This window comes from Cryptomeria japonica, chromosome 9 (genome assembly GCF_030272615.1).
Source record: "Cryptomeria japonica chromosome 9, Sugi_1.0, whole genome shotgun sequence".
Taxonomy (NCBI): Eukaryota; Viridiplantae; Streptophyta; class Pinopsida; order Cupressales; family Cupressaceae; genus Cryptomeria; species Cryptomeria japonica.
Genome location: NC_081413.1, coordinates 483,362,630 through 483,384,837, shown reverse-complemented (window position 1 = coordinate 483,384,837; position 22,208 = coordinate 483,362,630). Strand labels below are relative to the sequence as shown.

Below are 22,208 nucleotides of genomic sequence, written 5' to 3'. Positions count from 1 at the left end.
TTCATATGACCCACACTCCATTATTTACTACTTACCACCTTTAAAAAAGATCACTATGATATGTCATAACATGTATCATAAATGGGTTAAGATTCCTAGTTCACCGTGCAACCTCACTATGAAATGTAGATAGTTTGGTAAAATCATTTTAATATGATTTTTTAAATAGTTTATAAGTAATTACAAAGTAAATTATATTAATATAATTATATTAAATATACATTATAATACAACATATAACTTCTGATCAACATAAAACATTTATAGGACAAAATGGTGCAGATTGCATGATCTTGATCTTTTTGGCAAGTGTGCTTCATATGGAAACTACTAGAAAACTCAGAATCTATAAAAGACCCACCTCCCTTGGCTTGGCCTCAAGGAAAATTTGAGTGTGGAGCAGGTTATTGGGGAAGAGAAGACTTTCTTCTAATGGCATACTTTGGTAGAATTGGTTGCATGAACTGTGAGGAAACTCTTGATGCCCAAATTTGTAATCTGTTCATTACAGAAGAGTATGTCTATGAGGCGATCAAAGGACTGGTTGGGATAACACTTAATTTTGAGTGGCATTGGTGTGATTCCACAGTTTATGAAGCAGTCCTTATGTCTATAGTGGACATCATTGAGAACATGGAAAGGGCCGTGGAGTTGCTGTGTGGCTTTGCTAAACCCGTCAATGGGAACTACATTGCCAATGCTAGAGAATGAGTGGTTTAGCATCCTAAAGACATATTTCCAGCCGGACATGTTCCTACTCACTGAGTCCGTGGATGAAGAAGAGGAGAGTGAGGGCGATGGGAGCGAGGCATCAGACGACAGTGAGCGAAATAGGGCCGAAGCTAGGCAGCTGGAGAAGGAAGAACTAAATGAGATGATGAGGACGTTCGAGGAGAATTCTTGGGAGGTTTTCAGATGTGCAGTGCAGAATGGGAATATGGCTCCCTTCCGCAGAGTAACAAACACGAAAACATGGTGGTTCTCAGCTGGAGCAACAGTAACAGTGATCAGTGTGGGAGAATATGTCAGGGTTATCATGCAAACTCTCAATGGAGGTGCATAATGTTGGTATCATTTCCAATCTTTGGCCATAAGAAGGTCCCTATTTTTGGGCAGATTGTTTCTGCATTGGTTCAAGATTGTAGTGGAGGTGATAGGTAGATAATCAGGATGGGGAGTAGATAGATAATATCATTAGGATCAGACTTTGTATTTCGGGGTGGGTAGATAAGTAGGTGGATGTTGTTGCTATCAGGCCTTGAAGCCATTTTTGTAATACCTTTTGAAAGTTAATATAAGGGTGCTATCCCCTTTAATGATAGCTCTTACCATTAATATATATATATATATATATATATTAATATAGTGCAAATTAAATTATAGTCTTGAGGATCTCTCTCTCTCTCTCTCTCTCTCTATATATATATATATATATATATATATATTCCTCTCTTTAGCTTTCTCTATATATCACTTCCAATATATTTATCTCTCTATCTCTACATCCCCTCCTCTCATTGTCTCCATCTTTCTATCTCTATGTCTTCCACTCTCTCTTTCGCTCTCCTTCCATCTCTCCCTCTCTATATATTTATCTCTCTCTCACCCATCTATCTTTCCTACTATCTATCTCTTTGTCTCTCTATATATCCCTTTATCTATATCTCACCCTTTCTCTCTCATGGTCCCCCTCTCTAAATATTGGTCTGTTTCTCCCTCTCCCTCTCCCTCTCCCTCTCCTTCTCTATATATTGGTCTCTCTCTCTCTCTCTGGACTTTACTTATCTATTCCCCTCTCTTCCCCTCTTCTCCCTCCCTCATCTACCTATATCTCTCCCTTTATCTTCCCATTCACCTATATCTCTTCCTCTTCCCATACATCTCTATCTTTCCCTCTTTCTCTATCCCTCTCTTTATCTCCCTCAATTTCTCTCTCCCTCTTTCCATCTCTATTTGTCTACCTCTACTCTTTGTCTCTTAAATATCTTCGTCTTTCTCCCCCTTCTCACTACCTCTCTCAATATTTTCTTATATCTTACCTCCTCTCTCTCTCTCTCTCTCTCTCTCTCTCTCTCTCTCTCTCTCTCTCTCTCTCTCTCTCTCTCTCTCTCTCTCTCTCTCTCTCTCCTCTCTCTCTCTCTCTCTCTCTCTCTCTCTCCTTATATACCCCTTGCTATCTCCCTGTATTTATCTATCCTCCTACCTCTATTTGTATATTTATCTATTTCTCTCAAACTTCATATCTCCCTCTATCTTCATCTCAACACTATCTTCATCTTTTCTCATCTATCTCTAAACATGTCTTCCTCTATATACATCCATCTCTTTCCCTCTCCCTCTTTCTATACCTATGTATCTATATCTCTTTGCCTCTCTATCTCCATCTCTCCACATTTCTTATTCCATTTATCCCTCTATCTCTTTCTCATCATCTATCCATCTCTCTCTACTCCTACACCTCTCCCTCTCTCTAGCTTTCTCTAAATATCATTCTGCATCTCTATCTTTACCTTGAACTATCTTTCCCTCTCCCCCTCGCTCATTCTTTCCCTCTCTCACATAATATATCTATCTATCACTCTCCTTCTCCATCTCCATCTCCATCTCTATCTTCTTACCCCTCTTTTACTCTCTTGTTCTCCCCCTTTTATCTCTCCCTCTTTCCCCCTCTCTCCCTACTGCAAAAATAACACGAGCCTATTGATAATGGACCTTGATTATCATCTTGATTCAAAGGTTTCATTCTAATCATGTTTGGATATTTGTAATTGGATGCACATTCTATTTGAATCTATCACTTCTACATTTAGCCCTTTGTTGTGCAAACAATATCAATTTCTAAATGGCCTACCAATTGAACTCATGGACTACACAAATCATTCCAACTAATAGACCAAAAATTATCGTAATTGACCTTCCAAACCTCTTCGATGTACCCATTGCCCACCAAAATACCATTGCTTATATATATATATATTGAAGAGAAATTTTACTCCATATATATATATATATATAAGATTGAAGAGAAATTTTACTCCTTCGTATATATATATATATAAAAGATTGAAGAGAGATTCAAGAGGAATTTTATTAGTTTTACTGATCGATGGTCAATAATTCAACCCCAATACAAAATTTCAAAACTACACATAATGTTTATTCAATTATTAATCTATCCATATGGACACACAAAATCTAATTTGATTAACATAATATTATTGCCCACTGTTTACTAAACATTTTTAGAAACGATTCAACTTCAAACCCTTCGCCAAATTGCAGGAATGGGTATCTCTACGCTGGAATATTGTAAGCGTGGAGGCTAATGATGACGGTGGTAATGCAGAACACATTCCCCAAACGCCAGTCACACAATGTTAGCCATTGCCCATCTCAATATCAAAGCGCTTTGTAGAGAGGGCTGCTTGAAAGAGGCGCTGCACATTCTGCTCACTACACAGAACGCTTCTCCTGCTGACATTAATATATATGTTCAACTTTTGAACACCTGCATTGCCAAGAATGCTCTTTCAGAGGGTAGAAAAATCCACTCTCACATCAATGAAAGGGGGCATAAGTTTGCCACAAACCCCTCCTTGCAAAGTAAACTTATTCACATGTATGACAGGTGCAGAAGTTTGGTTGATGCTCGCAATGTTATGGACAAGATGACTCAATCGGACGTCTTGCCATGGAATAGGATAATTGCAGCTTACAGAAGACATGGGTTTGCAAAAGAAGCACTGCAACTGTTTCACCAAATGCAAGTAACAGGTGTTCAACCTGATCAGTTCACCTTTGCGGGCATTCTTCCGGCATGTGCCAAAATGGGTGCCTTGGAACAGGGAATACGGATCCATCAGAGGATAATACAAAGTGGATTTTTGTGCGATGATGTGCTTGTGACTTGCCTGATAGACATGTATGCAAAATGTGGAAGAATACACGATGCACGCGAATTGTATGACAAACTGAGTAATGCCAACGTGGTTTCGTGGACTGCTATGATTACAGGCTATATGCAGAATGGTATTGTTGATGAGGCTTTAAAGCTTTTCCAGGAAATACCTCAACATAATGTGGTCTCATGGACTGCAATCATTGCTGGATATGCACAGAGTGGGCTTGTAGAAAAGGCATTGGATATTTTTAAGCAAATGCAATTGGCTGGCGTAAAGCCAACCCCGGCAACCTATGCCAGCATCCTACCCGCCTGTGCCAAACTGGGATCTTTGGAACAGGGCATGAGAATTCATAAAACAATAATTGAAAGTGGATTTCTGTCGGATGCTGTTGTTGGCAATGCTCTGGTAAGCATGTACGCAAGATGTGGAAGCATACAGAAGGCGCGGGAACTGTTTGACAAAATACCCCAACGAAGTGTGGTTTCATGGAATGCTATGATTGTGGGATATGCACAGAATGGGCTTCTGGAAAAATCTTTGGAGATTTTTAAGCAAATGAGGTTGACAGGCGTAAATTTGGACTCGTCAACCTTCGCTACAATTATCCCAGTCTGCGCGAAAATGGGAGATTTAGAACAAGGTATAGATATACATCAAAATATAATTGAACTCGGGCTTTTGTCAGATGAAGTAGTTGTGGCTTCCCTAGTAGACATGTATGCAAAATGTGGAGCCATACAGAAGGCGCGCGAGTTGTTTGACAAAATGGTTCAACGAAATGTGGTATCATGGACTGCACTTATTGCTGGATATGCACAAAATGGCCCTGTCGAAAAATCCTTGGGTATTTTTAAGGAAATGCAATTTACAGATGTAAAGCCCGACTCAACAACCTTTTCCAGTGTTCTCCCGGCTTGTGCCAAACTTAGAGCTTTGCATCTAGGGATGGGAATCCACGAAAAAATAATTGAAAGTGGATTTATGTCAGATGCTATAGTTGTAAATGCCTTGATAGATATGTATGCAAAGTGTGGAAGTATACGTAAGGCACAGGAACTGTTTGAAAATAATTCACACCGGAGTGTGGTCTCATGGAATGTAATGATTGTGGGATATTCACAAAACGAGTTTTTTGACAAAGCATTGGAGTTCTTTAAGCAAATGCAATTGGCAGGTGTAAAACCAAACTCATCAACCTATGCCAGCATCCTTCCAACATGTGCCAAATTTGAATCTTTGAAGCCGGGAATTGAAATCCATCAAAAAATAATTAAAAATGGTTTCTTGTCATATATTGTAGTTGCAACTGCCCTGATAGACATGTATACCAAATGTGGAAGCTTACAGAAGGCACAGGAACTGTTTGATAAAATGCCTCATCGAAATGTTGTCTCATGGACAGTAATCATTGCTGGATATACCCAAAATGGGCTTGTCGAGCAGGCATTGGATTTTTTTAGGCAAATGCAATCGGCATGTATAAAACCAAATTCAGCAACCTTCGCCAGCATCCTTCCAGCGTGTGCCAAATTGGGAGCTTTAGAACAAGGGACAGAGATTCATCAAAAAATAATTGAAACTGGATCTTTATCGGATGTGGTTGTAAATGCCCTGATAGACATGTATGCAAAATGTGGGAGTATACAGAAGGCAAGGGATTTGTTTGACAAAATTCACTATCCAGGTATAATCTCATGGAATGCAATGATTGCAGGATATGCAATGCATGGCTACAGCATTGATGCCCTTAAACTCTTTGAACTGATGAAACATTCTGGAACGAACCTCAACCATATAAGCTTCCTTAGTGTCTTATTTGCATGCAGCCATGCCGGTCTAGTGGATGATGGCTGTAAATACTTCAATAGTTTGACTGACTCATATTGTATAACTCCTACAATGGATCATTACGCATGCATGGTTGACCTTTTTGGACGCGCTGGTTATCTTGAGGAAGCCCTATATTTGATCATCAAAATGTCAACAAAACCCGACATAGTTGTGTGGAAGTGTTTACTTGGTGCTTGTAGATCACACAAGGATACACTGCTAGGAGAATTTGTGGCAAGTCTCCTTTTTGAGATGGACCAAACAAATGCCGCACCTTATGTTCTTCTGTCAAACATCTATGCAGAAGTGGGCAGGTGGGATGATGCTCAAAGGATAAGGAAATTGATGGAAGATAGAAGCATTGTAAAGCTACCTGGGTGTAGTTGGATCGAAGTCCATAAATTATAAATGTTTTTGTGTAGGAGACAGATCATACCCACAAACACAAGATCTATACAAAGTTGGGAAATGGTCTTGGGAATTATTCATCTGCCACCATATTGAGAAGCTGGCAATTGCTTTGGGTTGTTAGACATGCCCTCAGGAACCGCTCTTAGTGTTGTCAAGAACCTTCGAGCATGTGGAGACTTCCACACTGCAACCAAGTTTATCTCCACAATTACTGCAAGAGAATTTGTTGTAATAGATGCAAACTGTTTCCATCATTTCAAACATGGACAATGTTCTTGTGAAGATTACTGGAGATGCTACCATGCGAAGCAAGCTATAAATACAGGTTTGCACTACAAGGGGTATGGTGTCTTCCTTGCAATGGCAAGAAGACATTTTATTTTCAGTTTCTGGATAAAGAATGAATGTTGCTTATTGGTGCTTGGAGAGCTTGACCATGCTTTTCATTTCAAGGAATCACATTGTATATTATGCATCACTCACCAGATATACTGATGGGGTGTTTTTTTAAACCCTGATTTATGAAGTGAGCTGTGATGTTGAACTGTCTTTCAGGAAGCCTGTGCAGCTTAAGTCTCAAATGCTGGGGAATGAAGCAGAAGGACAGGAAATTTTTAAGGATAAGAAAGCTTAAAGGAAATATAAATCTGCTTAGCCATATGAAGTATGAGAGAAGGGCTTAAGATCAAGATAGTCCTTGGATATGATGTGGAGAACATCTCATGACCATCTTCTACTTATCTTTGGCATTTTATACGATCTCTTGCTGGGATTAAATTTTTTTTAAAGGAGATTTTGCATTGAAGTAGACTATCTTCTGTCAGGTTGACCATTCCAGACTCTTGTTACAAATTTGGTTTCTGGAATATCTTTTTGGAGAGGAATGTGGAGTCAAAAGATGGGCTTCTGGGATGTGAAAGATCCTAATTGAGTTTTCCAGCTAGACGCAGCTCACAAATGATACTCCTATAAAAACCATGACGCTTGTAAATCATGGATAGTAAATTTTTTGTTACAGGATCTCCAGCACTCCGATATTGTCACTATAAAAAGATTGAGATTCTTTTCTTCTACTTTTTGTTTCACATAATTTTTAGAAAATTATTCTGTCCTCTTGAGGGAGCATGCAATCTGTTCATCATCGGTAAAGAACTTCCATTGTACCGAAGGTCAAATTAGCATGTCAACATTATTTATTTTCTTTTGTGAGTTGGTTAACTATTAACTGAATCTTTGGAAACATGAGATCATGACAGCCTAAAGGCCCCCAGACTCTCTTGTATGTGGTGGCCTACACCCTCTATGTTGAATGGTGCGCTTTCTTCACTCCCAACTTCCATCTTCTTATAATTTTAAGGATCAGGGTTTCATATCATGCCACATTATTTGTAAACCCAAATTGCTAATGGTAGAGGATTTCATATCATTTCATATCATGCCACATTATTTGTAAACCCAATTGCTAATGGTAAGAGGATTTCATATCATGCCACATTATTTGTAAACCCAAATTTATAATAGTAAGAGTATTTCATACCATGTCTGCATACGGCTGCTTATATAATTTTTTTTGCTTAAATTTAAATAGCTGGTGTGTTCTCATATAAATTTTTAATTAGGGGAAAATGATAACTTGAAATATTTTCCTATTTTAGTGGAACAATGGCTTAAAAATCGAAAGCTTTGAAAAAAAAGGGGGTTGCAAATAATCAACAACTTTTTATTGAGAAAAATCAAAATGACACATGGCTTCGCCATTTTTTCTCCTTTTTATTTGCCATCAATTTTGCATCTTAATTTTATTTTCAAAAAATATTTACCATTTAAGAGGACTGCTTACTATCCATGGGGCCACCAGCTGCACAAATTGCTGCTAAAAAAGTTGAGCAGTAGTTGCTAGCCAAAATAAACTAAGCATTAGCAATAGGATCTGCCCTCAGTGCTCTTGTGCCTTTTTGAATGTTACTTGTGGCAACTACTTTTAACATTTTGACCTTCCAGCACTGAAATCACAAACTTCATTTCAGGAGCTGAAAGGGTTTGAGCTCCCAACAAAACTACATGCTCGTTTGTCTTTTATGAGAATAGGTGTTCATGTCCAAGCTAATTGGACTTAGCGATTAAGAGAATATCTTAGGTCTCTTAATGGTTGTTTGGACATAATTGGTGTAAACCAATTTACCATTGAATAGGGGCTAATAAAATGTTTCTTTTGTATTATTGAGTATGTTGAGAATTTAGGGAAATTGGATTTTGACTAATTTTAGTGGTAGATCGTAACTGCAAAGTCTTTGGGGGATTAGAAAAACAATTGTTATTTATATGTTATTTTTGTACACCTATTTAAGAGTCAAACAAGGAATCTTATACCTAGTGATTATTGGTGAGTCCAGGCAATCTTCGTTATGCTGATTCCAATTAGTGTAAGGACCTTCATAATTATTTATTTTCATAATTATCATCAATCACAAAATAAGCATAAATTAAAGTCACGAGTTCAAATTTACAAGATTTGAGACATGATATTTACATATGATTGTCTATTATAATAAGCCATTACGAAGAAGAATATAAGGATACAAAATCCTTTACAATACAGACCAAAAGGTCAATTACATTGAGTACATAAGAATAGAGCATGGAGATCCTCTTGATAGAAATTCCTAGAACAACTTGACTTACTATGCATGAGAACATTTTTGGAGTGCGTTTCCACCCTACCACAATATTTACATTTCTCCAAAATCTTTCATGAAATGAAAGATTCCCAACCCAACACAAAGAAGACTAGCAAAGTAATACTAGCAAGAATGATGCAATTGTGACATTCTATGCAACATCTTATTTATTTGACGTCAATTCAATGACTCGAGACCCATCTCCAATACAAGACTTATTATAGTTTCCAATGCAATCCAAAAAGATTCCAAAACGCCTATGAGCATACAATATCGCATAACGCATACAATATCACTTAAGAGCACATGTCTATCCATTTTCTTATATGTTTATAAATGTCTATATAAACCCATTGCATGATTCTCCTTCTATGATAATGCGAGTATTGACATTTGCAAGATGAGAAACACACTACTATTCATGTGACAAGTATTCTATATGCAAGATACTCTTAGTATGAATATTCATAATCAATTTGCTCTTGATGCAATGATGTCTAAATCTATAACTTAATAAACAAAAAGACTTATAATAAAATGCATGGAGATTCGTCGTATTAAGAATATGCAATATTTACAAAGAAGGTATATCACATGTATGTTTAATATATTTATTCATATATTTAATCATGAAAGCATATTCATATGTGTATACATTCTAATGCAAAACTAATTTCTCATTTTGACCTTGGTAGATCTTCATTTATTGATGATATTATAAAACTAATCTTTCACCAGCCCAAAGATAAGTGACACACACAACATAGAAATTCTAAAATTGATAAAACATTCAATAATAATATGACCATCTTGAATGTAAGACAATTTAATAATAATGATGGATTATATGCTACAATAGTTGTGAATATTTACTACATTTTAAACAATCATTTGTAACAATAGTAAGATTCAAGCAAGTATGGTACATATATGCATATAATGAATATATACATGTATTCCATATGTATATGAAGCAGTTGTTCACCTTGACCTAGTTTATTCCTTTGATTAAGCCATGGCAGATCCGGTTCAAGCAGCAGAAGCACGCAGTAAAGATGGGACAGAGATAGGCGCAGAGACAGGTGCTTATCCACCACCACCAGTAGTAGTCGAGGTCACAACTTATCTTGTTGATCCAGTCGAAGAAGCAATTGAAGTTGATGGCCCACCAATGGCAGCTGATCCGGTCGATCAAGTTCCACCACCAAGGGCAGGGGATGCTAGGATGGTATAGGCAGCATTTATTCGCTTATAAACTAGAAAGGTAGTTGTCTCTGCTTTATTTAACCCGAGCCCACCTTTTTCTCTGTGAAGTCCATCTGCTTCTGGAGCTGCGTCTGGAATCGGGTAAACTCGATCGGCAACCTCTCTACTAGCTGCTGAAGAACCCTGTCTTCGCTTCAACAGTATAAACTACTGGAGCATTAACATCATCAAATGGCACGAGAGGAACTGCTTTAATATTATTCGCTCAAACGGAAACTGCTTCTTTCTTAAATGGGTATGCTTCACCTTTTACTTTTCCGATAAGCGTCAGATAAGCGACGTGCTTTTTTCTATATTTATTTATAACTGTTTAGAGGTCTAGTTCATAATGCAGTGTAAATGATAGTAGTTATGGTCATTAATTTCACTTCTATAAATAAATTTTTATCTCTTCATGTATGTAAATGTTGTTTTAAAAGAAATACATAATTGTTCTATAATCAGAGACCAATTCATTACTATGTTTTTTTCTGTTTAATCTATGTATTTCTTCTACGTTTTATCCTATCACGAATATTGTATTTATTTTGCCCCTCTTTGAGACATGTGATTCTGAGTGCTGTTTCAAATAATTTTTTTTAAAGAAATCATGCCCCAGTAGACCGTAGGATGGAGGTAGGATGCCCCCTCGAGAGATTGTTTATGTACGAAAGAAATAAATTATCTCTCGAAAGAAGAAAAGAAATGTTAGAAAGAGAAAATATGAAGAAAGAGAAAAATGTAAGTAAGAAGGGAAGAATGTTAATTGATTGTAGAAAAAGATTTAATTGATATCAAATGGAGAAATTCTCGATTGATCAGATAGAATAGAGAGCATGATAAGGATTGATTTGATGAATAGATAGAAGGATTGATGGGATAGAAGAAATGTTAGCTGGAAGAAACACAAGTGAGAAGTGAAGAATGATTAGTGTGATGAAATCTTGCTTTCACAAATGCAAATAGTAGGTGAGAACCTTTATTTGATATGGCAAAATGGATGTGGCACACCATGGCAATGAAAGCCAGGGCAATAATGCAATCCCTTTGTGTAAGACAAACATGATCACATACAAGGAATGGTTAAAAAATACTAAGACATACTTGCCCTAGAATGTTATGAAAGACTCCGCAAACAAAAAATGAAAAACAAGAAAGACCATGAGCCATCCTGGCCACTCTAAATCACTTAGTGACATCATTGAGTAGCATAGGAACATGATCGAAGATAAATCAGTGAAAAATAAGATTCACAAATTCAAACAAGTCAAACAACCATTTTGACCTTGTTGCCAAAATTAATAAGGTTGCGTTTTAATGATAGGATGATCATGCTGTTTGGTTTCAGGGAATGTAGTACCCTGTCTAAGACAGGACATAGTCTGGTTTACCACACCCTGTATAAGACCCATGATAATGTTGATGAAAAGACTAATAATGATATTGATATTGTTTGATTGACATGACAATTTCAATCAGTTTGAATGCTTGCTTGGTTGAAAAGTTCATCTATTAATATGTGATTTGTTAAGCGCAATGTTTAATGTGTTATTTGTTCTATGTCCACTCAAATGTCTATTGTTGTACAAAAGAGCCAATTTATTGATGAAATGCAAATGATTATTTTTGGATTTTGATTGTTTTCCAATTTTTAGGGTTTTTGAACTTTTTGATTTTTTTGGTGCTTTTTTCAAGATATTTTTTCGATGCTTATTTATTTTTTCAAGACATTTTTTGAATATTTTTGGATTATTTCAGGACATTTTTTTGTTTTTAGTGTTTTTTAAGGATATTTTTTTATTTTTAGTCATTTTTTCAAGACTTTTACACATTAAATTGCCCCTAGTGTCTAGAAAGGCAAGGAATATGACAAATGGATAAATAAGCTTGCTGAAATGTTGGTAGATAGAGGGAAGACAAAGGCCATTTATTATGGAGATATAGTGGATGCAATGTCCAAGTGCTATCACACAATGGGATAAGGGACTGGATATGACAATGCAAAACAATGGAATGACATGAGGGACATGTCAAGAGGTTTTTGAAACCATGTTTTGTATTTTAGTCCTTATGTCAGATCAAGATCAAGGGACAAAAAAAGAGTGTATAGATGGTGATGGAATATGGATAGGATAAGCAAGATAAAAAATGGATAAGGGATATGGTTTGAAGTTGCAATAGGCTAAGGGATAGTAGAAGGTTGCAATAAGCCAAGGAATATGGATGAAAAGTTGTAATAAGAAAATGGATAAAGACCAAAAGCTATGATAGACTGAAAGTTGTGAATAGGATATATGATGCTCATGAAGATCTTCAGCCTTGTCAAGATCAAAGGTGGAAAAAGGGGATATGGTCATGAGGGGTGATAGGATAATGGAGGGTATGATAGGGGTACGATTGCCCAAGGCGCCTGTTTTCCAGGTTTTTACCAGAGGACGAATTATTTTTCTTTACTTTTTTTTTTCATTTTTTCGTTTATTTTTTCTTTTGTTTTTTTTTTTCAATTTTCAATTTTTTTTTTTTTGCCTTTTTTACTTTTAGTAGAAAATAGACACACGATAGGGGATGGAATGAGGACTCAAGCATCTTGTTATTTGGATACTAGCCAAGAAAAATGGACCATGTCTATTTAAAGTATGCTCAAGGACGTTGGTAGGATAATGATATGGAAATGAGATGGGACTAAGGATAAGGATTTATGCAAAAGATTGGATAGGATGGAGGAAAGGATGGAAAAGAGGTTCTTGATAATGGATAGGTATTGGAAGATTTGGGCTTGACCATATGGAAATGCAGGCAAGATCAATATTGGCACACAACTTGAGGGGTGGTGGACTGATGGAGGAAAAGTGGATTTCAGATTTTGAGTTTTTGATGGAGGAAAGGATGATGATTTCAAGACACAAGGACCCAAAATGGATGAAGGAGGTGATGGAGGAATATATTTGAAATGTTTGGATAGAGGAACAACAATTTTGGATGCCAATTTCGATGCTTCTTATGACTTTTGTGCTTCAAGGAGTTGCTTGGGAATCCACATTGTTTTGGATTTTTCATGCTTTTGTGGTTCCTTGGAACACATTGCTTGCACAAGGGATTTAGGAACCCATATAGATTTGGACTTTGCTTTATGATAAATTGGCCTTGGTGGCCTTTTGGATATCTGTTTTTCTTTTTGGATCATATTTTTCTTTGTTTTGACATGTCGATTAGATTGGACATGTTGATCCTTGAATACAAGTGGATTATTGGACTTATGACTTTTATGATTGGCATCCAAATTGCTTGGAGGGGGAAAGGAATGTATGGATGGATAGGAATGATATGGAGGTATTTTGGATGGATAGAAGGTGCTCAAGGATGTCTGCCTTTGTTGACATTGAATAGGGGATGAAGCGATATAAGGACCTAAAATAGATGGAAGGGATGAAGGAGAAGGGAGATGTTTGGATTTTGGAGGGATGTTGGGTTTAGCAGGGGTACCAACGTCTTGAGGAAATATGTCATTGAGGCCATGACCGTTAAGATTCTCTTTAACACGAAGGGGTTCTATCTTGTGAAGGTATACCCCTTTGCCTTAACAAATATTTTGAACTATAGGATACTCTTCATTTTGGGAAGAAGACACAAGTACATTATGAGGTGAATATGTTATGGTAGAAATGAGGAGATCATGAAGTGAATCAAAATGGACCCAAGTGGAAGAACCCATTGTGCATGTCGAGGGTTCATGAACATCTTGCATCAACATGTTAGAAGCATGAGGGGGATCAAGATCAATGATAGGCTCTTCGTGACACGGAATGGGAGGAATAATGAGATCATCTAAACAAATGAGATCTTGGGGTGTATATGGATGATTAAGACATGGAGATGGAGGAACAAAGGGATCTTGTGGGGGATTTAAAGGGATAATTTGATCTTTACAAGGAGGAAGATCATTAGATTCCTCTTTAAAAGTTCCCTACTCTTGGATTTCAATGGGATCATTAGGAAGAATGAAAGGGATATCTCGACCTTGGTTAAGGAGTGGGATGCCAATAGGACTTGAAAAAGTCTTGTGTTCTTGGATATAATGGATAGGAATAGGGGGATCATTAAAGGAAATGGGATCTTGGTCAAATGTAGTATGTAATGGAAAAGTTTTAGGGTCTTGATCTTGATCTGTTTCAAGACTTATTTCTTCATGTTTTGAATCATCCTCTTGACATGGGGTTGGACTTTGGATATACACAGGGGATCCTGACAAGGAATAAATGCTTTGACATGAGAGAGATGGACTTTGTATGGGAATCTCTACAATAGATTTGATGGGAAATGAAGTGCATGGTGGTAATGGATCTGACATTTCTGAATAGTACAAGGTATTGGTATAAAGACATAGATTATCATGTATTTTTGTTGTAGTCAACCCTTGGGAGGATGCATTATTTGATGTATCATTTGGAGGCAATGGTGGAAATTTCTCTTGTGAAGCTTTAAGAGATGATATGGGAGGTTCTTGAAAAGCTTCAAAAGGTCTAGGAATAGAGGCCACTAGAAAGTCAATTTGTTTATGCGGGAGTGAGCCATTGCTAAACATGAGCATATGATTTTGATCTTTCTTAGAAAAATTAATTAGGACTCTCTTTAAGAGCTTTGTAATAGAGCTACCTTTCTTTGGAGACACATTTGAATCCTTGCGAGGTTTTGACATAGTTGGCTTTTGATTTTGGACTTGTTTTGGGACTTTGTTGAATTGGTTTGACATGCTTGAAACTTGGCCTGATGTGAGTTCCAATTTCAACATCAATCATTCCCATATTTTTTTGTAGATACTCAAAGTTCTCCTTAGGTAATGCCTTAGTAAAAATGTCTGCTAATTGATCTTCAAATCAAATCTCTCTATTGCTGACTAATTCTCTGACGAAGTGGTATCTTGATGTTGGTTCCTCCTAAACTTGCAAAAAATTTGATAAAAATTTGATAATATCCTCCTCATCCAAATTACTCGACACATTGTTGATGTGGCTGCAACATACTCAACTTCAACTAACGAGAGTGTTATTTGACCTACTTCTTTCTTTCCCATGACATTGCACCTGTACCACAATAAAAGAAACCATCTTGACTACAACAATCTCATCCTCTATCATGTGAAAGATAAGAAACCAAAGCCAATATCACACTTTGAATGTCATTGTGCCTGAAAGAAAGAGAGTTTAGTTCATCACTATTAATTGTAGAATCTGTCTGTATTGTAGCAAGAAGGAATATATAAAGCACATTATTTGGGGATGTACAAGTGCTAAAAAGTGCTTAGAACGATCTCCCTATTGTTTTCTCTTGCATATTGTCTTAGGAAACCACCTTGCTAGGTTCTAACATTTCCAGCAACCCTTTTCTGAATCATTTAGGCAGCTGATAATTAGTCATTTGGGAAATTGAGGCACATATTTCTTCTTACTCTTACATCGGATTTACTTAGGCAATCACCATACAAAGGCTTTACTACAAGATACTTGTTCAGATGGCCAATTTTTCCTAGATTATGCAGGGCTCATTGAAAGCCAAGAAGGAACTTGGGAAGCAAGTAAAGAACATCCAAGCCCAAATTGTGAAATATCCTATTGTCTGAATTTTGATGGAATTTATGAATTTGTTTAGATATGTGCCTAGTGTTTATTTCATATCTTGAATATTCTTGTGCATGCAATGATAAGAACATGCAATAAATATAAATAACAAAATTTTCACAATGGAATTGTATTTACCCTTGTATATTACTATTGGAATGGTAAATTTTAGCACTTATTACAATAGCATTTGATATTGCAATTACTAAGAAATTACGAACAATACATGCAACACATACCCAATTCTGCAATCATTTCCAAACATGACCTGCAAGAGGTCGCCGGAGCTAGAAATAACATATAAATTCATGTAACCTTCAACCTCCAACATGGCTCCATTATTGTGTCCAAACCCTAGTTGTAACTTCCACAAATCTGCCTAAAATTTTACAAATAAGCTCAATGATGGACTCTGAATGAATCCATCTCACAAGTAGAGTTGGGTTTCCATCCAACCTACAAATATCCAAGGAGTTTCGTCCTAAAAAATGGTTGTCACTATCATGCCAACAACTAAGGAGAAATATCAAGTATCGAACAATCACATAATCTCTTTTGGAAAAGGACGAGGCTCCTTTATAAAGACTTTCCAAATCATTGGTGAGCTTCCACTCTCAATGTGGGATTAAAAATCACTTTATTTTATTTACTCCTTATAAAGTCACTTTACAACTTTATTATCTTTTTTATAAATAAAGTCACTTTACTTTTATAATTTTATTTTATAATATAAAGTAAACTTTTCTCACCAAATAATAATATAAGATCTCATAAAATAATATTCCACCTTTTATTTCTTCACCAATAGAAATTAATGACGTGACCAACATATCATCCCTTATATATCCTAATTAGCCTATGAGGATGACGTGAAATAGGCTAATCAACTCTCATGTGATCACTAAAGAAAAGGGGACATTACATATTGTTAAACTGGAATAAAATCAGGAGAATCTCATGAAGAAGCTGCAAGACATCAATGCTGATGCTGAACTACTCTCCTTCATGTGTGGCAGAAGGCAAACTCCTTTCAAGGTTACCCACTTACTAGCTTCTGCATAAACGTTTGACAAAAGAACATATGGTGCAACATTTATAGATCTAGCTCAAAAAGGAATGCTGCCACAAATTCTCCTAGTTCGATATTTTAATGTAATCGACATGCACCAAGTAGACACATCCACACAACGACATCAAGTTTGACTGGTATTTTGATGATAAAGTTTAAGGCTTCCGGAAGATAGTCAGCACGGCCAAGAAGGTCAACCATGCATGCATAATGATCCATTGTAGGCTCAATACTATAACATTCAATCATACAATTGAAGTATGTACATCCGTCAACCACCTAACCTGAGTGGCAGCATGCAGACAAAACAAAAAGGAAGCTTATCCTGTTGGGATTGGTTCAAGATAGCTTGATTAGTTCAAAGAGTTTGAGAACATCAGTGCTATAGCCGTGCATTGCATATCCTGCCACCATTGCAGTCCATGAGATGAAATCAGGATGATGCATTTTATCAAAAAGTCTCCACGCCTTCTTTATGCTGCCACATTTTGCATACATGTCTATCAAGGCATTTGTTACAATAACATCTGACCAAAAGCCACTTTCAATTATTTTCTGGTGCATCTCCATACCTTGTTCCAAAGCTCCAAGCTTGCGCATGCTGGGAGGATACTGGCAAAGGTTGCTGAGTTTTACTTTACACCTGATAATTGCATTTGCTTAAACATCTGCAATGTCTTTTCCATTGTTAGGAATGTGAAGTCCAACAGTCATATGACCTTTCACATTCTTCATTTCTTTGTTTCGTAACTGAATATGATTGTATAAATGATTGGGTGCAGTCTATGTATGGTGTATTGGAGATTGATTAATAGAGAGAGTTCCCTTCTTGAGAGTGGATGTAGCCTTTATGGTGAACCACTATAAATCTTGTTGTCTTGTGTTTTTTTTAATTTTCTTTCTTTGTTTATGTTGTTTATATATTTTTCTGTGCTTGTTTTAAATTAACATCTATAAGCCCATTTTGTGCATATTTAGCAATTGCAATAGTCCATGAAACCACATTAGGATGGTGGATTTTTCAAACAGTTCGCATGTCTTTTGTATGTTCCCACGTTCTACATACATATCTATCAAGGCATTTTCTATTGCAGTATGAGACAAAAACCCACTCTCAATTATTCTTTGATCAATCTCCACACCTTGTTCCAAATATCCAAATTTGGTGCCGACTAGGAGAATGCTGGTAAAGGTTGTTGTGTTTGGATTTACACCTACCAAATGCATTTGCTTTAGAATCTCCATGGCCTTCTCAAAAAACCTATTTTATGCATATCCAACAATGATTGCATTCCATGAGACCACATCCCTTTGAGACACTTTGTAAAACACTTTGTGGGTCTTATCTACACTTCAACATTTTGCATACATATCTATTAGAGAGTTCACAACTACAACGTCTGACAAAAATCCACTTTCTGTTATTTTATGGTGGATCTACATGCCTTGTTTTAGTACTCCAGCTTTGGCACATGCTGTGAGGACACTAGAAAAAGTTGTTGAGTTTGGTTTTACGCCAGTCGATTGCATTTGACCAAAAAACTCCAAAGCTTTTTCAACTAAACTATTCTGTGCATGCCCAAAATTAACCGCAATCCATGACACCACATTTGGCCGAGGCATTGTTTCAAAAAGCCTTGTCCATAATACCATTCTGTGTACATCCTACAATCATAGCATTCCATGAGACCACATTATGCTGAGGTATTTCCTTGAAAAGCCTCAAAGCCTCCTCAAGGGTACCATTTTGTGCATACTTTGCAATCCATGCAGTCCATGAAACAACATTTGGATTGCATATTTTATCAAACAATTCATGTGCCTTGAGTATGCTTCCACATTTTGCATACATGTTTACCAGGGAATTTGAATCTAAAACATCCCTCAATAACCCACTTTGAATTATTCCTCGATGGATCTCCATACCCAACTCCAAAGAACCCATTTTGGCACACACTGGGAGGATGCTAGAAATGGTGAACTGTGATAAACTTATAAGGCACTGAGAGGGGAGGGGGGCTGAATCAGTGAAAGAAAAAAATTAATAAATCTGATAACACCTTTCACCAACTTGAAAATCAATATGCATGCAAGAAATATAACCACATAAGCAAACATCCAACAAAGCAAGCAAACCATAACATAATGTTTTTTCACGTGGAAACCCAAATGGGAAAAACCATGGTGGGAATTAGTACCCACAAAGATCAACTATCTGTAGTATAGAGATCTGATCGGTTAAGGTCATACAACACCTTGTTAGGGGTACACTCGGTTAAGAGTGTTTTAGCCCGGTTAAGAGCTATACAATAAGTCCTGTTAGGGCCCAGTCTTGTTAGGAGCTACCCATGTTACTAGGATTTATAAACACAATCTAATGTGTCACCTTTTTAGAGGATTTCACCTTTGGACCTGCTAGGATCCTACCGCACCCTGTTAGAAGTGACCTTGTTAGAGGATTTTCTTGCTGCAACTGTTAGGAAGACAACAAGTTCAACTGATTTGAAGTTATCACCTCTATGCTTGATTAGATCCGCTTCTACTCTGCTTCTATCACTGACTAAAAATCAAACCCTAACTTCTCCTTCAACCACATGATCAAATTCTCACTCTTGATCCATGAAATCATACAACTTACATCTCCTTATAAAGAACTCTGTTAAGTCGACTAAGAACCTTGGAACAATTCCCTAGATTCATTGAATCTAGTCACCTTTTACATTTTCCCACTCATTACATTTTTCTCATGTCATCCAAACAATTCATAACTTAAAAACATAACAATAAGTCTATCAGTTACCGATCAAAGTAACTCTACTTTACTGATTCTCTGTTCTTCTTGACTATGACTGATAAATTCACCAGAACTCGCTCAATACACTAAATCTGCTGATGCGGTTTGGAACATAGGTGCATGTTCCTGTCTCCAACACTCCTATAAAACCGCAACGTCTAACTATTCACCAATCATCCCTACCGATAGCTTGATCATCGCTTTGTTCCTATTTACCGGTTGACAACAACTTAGCAGTTTTGCTATCTAACAAATTCCACTACTGGTTAGGCTATACCGGTTGGTCTAGATGACTTAGATGACTAAAAAAACATGGTTGCCATCAATGACAACACAAATAAATTCATCAATCAACCTATTACAAGAATATCATCATCATCAAGCCAACAATCTCCCCCTTTGGCATTGATGGCAACACTTCGGAAATTTTTGTCTAAGTGTCACATTACAATAATCATGATTCAACACAAATACATAACTCCCCCTTAAGCAATTGCATGCTATTACAAAATTTTGACCTGACTTGTACTACTCCCCCTTTGACAACAATGGCAAAGGTAAGCAAACACATTTGAAACAAATGAATACAACACACCAAAATTTGCATTACCAAATGTATAAGAGTTCAAAAGTTTACAATTACATTCTGAGAAAAACATCAACAAAATTAGTCTTTAAGACTTTCAAGTCATTCTCCCATGTCTCCAAAAGAGTAGATGTAATCTCAATGTGTGTTCAGATCTAGTATGCAAACTCTTCCATAGCATGAAGTGTACTCATTTCAGGTGTAGTCAAAATTGCCTCTGTCTCTTTGTATCCTCTCTGCAAAATTTCTAATTCGAGGACTAGATGAGTCTATAACTCCTACAATGATGTAGTCCTCTTAACTTGTTCTACCTCATATGCCTTAATCTTATGTTGTACTACTATATCATATCTACCAAAAATTGTAGCTGAATCATTTAATGGGTCAAATGATCCACTCAAAATCTTTAGCTCCTGCTGAGCTTTCTTTCTCTTCTTGTCAATATCATCAAAGAACAATGAAAATTGCAAATAGTAGACAAAATTTTACCTCCGCTCTTCAATGCTTCTATGATTTGATCCATATTAACAAAAAGACCTTCTCTATCTTTGTCAATTGTCTTGATTAAGGTCTCGATCCTTTTCTTTTCATACTCTTTCTCTGCATTGTGTAGAGCAGCCTCTCCAAGACTTTTCATTTGCTCCCCTGCTGATGTAACCAAGTGGTCTAGTTTTTCAATGGGAGTTGTGAGACTATCAGTCTCAGTCTCCGGTAATAGACTGGAAAATATGTCAACTGCAGTCTATATGGTTTGAGTTTCTCTCCTCTGAGTTCTCATTATCTTCTTCTTGGCCTTGGATTGTCTTACAGATGCAATCTCCATCAATTTTGTTGGACTCAACATATACATATTTATTGGTCCTTGGATTTCCATTGTATCATTATCCTCATCATCATCAATGATCTTCTTTGAAGTAAGTGACTGGTAGGTCACTTTTTTCTCTTGTTCTTCTTGTTTCTTCTTCTCTTCTTCCTTCTCCGGTGACTTTTTAGTTTGCCTAACATCTATTTACACACTTTATTGTGTATCTTTTTGCATTTCTTCATCTTTCTCCGGTGGCTCTGTGTTTTGCACATCATCAATTTGTGCATTTACTTGTGTATTTGTCTCTTCTTCATATTTACCGATTGGAATGTCTTCTGGTAACACTGGTTGTTCTATTGTGACAATAGGAACTGATGTGGTGCCACCTTCTGGTTCTTCAACTGGTATCTGATCAACTTCAAACACATCTGGTAGTTCACCTTCAATTACCAGTGCCTCGGAAATATCTTCTTCCTCAGAAGATTCTATCATCTTTGGTTCCTCTTCTTTTTCAAGTCCTAAAAACGTTTTCAAAACCTCCTCAGTCTCAACTTGCATAGATTGGGACTCATCAATTAGCAATCTAGTTAACCTCTTTTTGGTTCTAAATAATGGTTTTGATTTTGAAATAATTTCCTGCACTTCCTCCTTGGGGGTCTCTAGTTGTAAATGCATAAGTACATACTCTATTATTTCTTTATCTTTCTTAATTGCAGTCTGCCATCTAGCTTCCAATTTGTTATACAAAGAATAAGGTATTTGTCCTTGTAACTCAATCAATGCTTTCCTATAATGATTCATAAACCAAACAATTGAATCCTCAATTTGTTTCTACTCTTCCTCACTAAAAATGTTATAGTACTTATGTATACCAACCAATACACCAGACTTTCTTATATTCATCAACAAGCTCTCAAGAGAAGTAGGTTTAGTTACCTAAACTGATTTGATAGTGGGTGCACCAACCACTTTGGATTTCTTGCCATTTGCTCTTAGTTCTTTCTTTCCTCCTTCAGATTTAGTTTCCTCTACTTCTTCCTCTGCTGCAGCCTTAAAATATTTTTGTTCTTTTTCTTTCTTCCTTTTCCCTGTAGCTTTAGGTGCTTGAGGCTCATCTTGATTTTCTTTTCTTCTGATTTGTATCTTTGGAGGAGGAGAGGGCTTCTCCTTCTTGACATTTGCACTCCTAGTTTGTCTACCAGTGGGTGCACTAGAGGTTCCTGCCTTCTTTTCTTCAAATATGGTTCTTTCTTCATCAATCATCTTCTTT

At 36.7% G+C, this 22,208-nt stretch overlaps 2 protein-coding genes across 2 annotated transcripts; one reads left to right on the top strand and one right to left on the bottom strand.

Moving 5' to 3' along the window:
* The first annotated feature begins 3,374 nt into the window (after positions 1-3,374).
* LOC131058089 (pentatricopeptide repeat-containing protein At3g09040, mitochondrial) lies at positions 3,375-6,143 on the top strand. The gene has a single exon (XM_057992112.2). It carries the CDS (start codon positions 3,375-3,377, stop codon positions 6,141-6,143), a length of 2,769 nt encoding a protein of 922 aa, XP_057848095.2.
* Positions 6,144-17,092: 10,949 nt separating this feature from the next.
* LOC131058103 (pentatricopeptide repeat-containing protein At2g37320-like) lies at positions 17,093-18,698 on the bottom strand. Its single transcript, XM_057992113.1, has 3 exons — positions 18,612-18,698; positions 18,195-18,418; positions 17,093-17,396 (listed from the first exon to the last, which is right to left on the bottom strand). Exons 1-3 carry the CDS (start codon positions 18,696-18,698, stop codon positions 17,093-17,095), a joined length of 615 nt encoding a protein of 204 aa, XP_057848096.1.
* Positions 18,699-22,208: the final 3,510 nt, after the last annotated feature.

What these genes read in the sequence shown, in the direction of transcription:
- LOC131058089 (XM_057992112.2), top strand. Translation starts at nt 3,375, where the DNA reads ATGTTAGCCATTGCCCATCTCAATATCAAAGCGCTTTGTAGAGAGGGC.
- LOC131058103 (XM_057992113.1), bottom strand. Translation starts at nt 18,698, where the DNA reads ATGGGTTCTTTGGAGTTGGGTATGGAGATCCATCGAGGAATAATTCAA. An exon ending in TTTTAGATTCAAATTCCCTG is followed by an intron (nt 18,419 to 18,611) that starts GTAAACATGTAT and finishes CTATGATTGTAG; the next exon opens with GATGTACACAGAATGGTATT. An exon ending in GGAGTACTAAAACAAGGCAT is followed by an intron (nt 17,397 to 18,194) that starts GTAGATCCACCA and finishes TGCAATTATCAG; the next exon opens with GTGTAAAGTAAAACTCAGCA.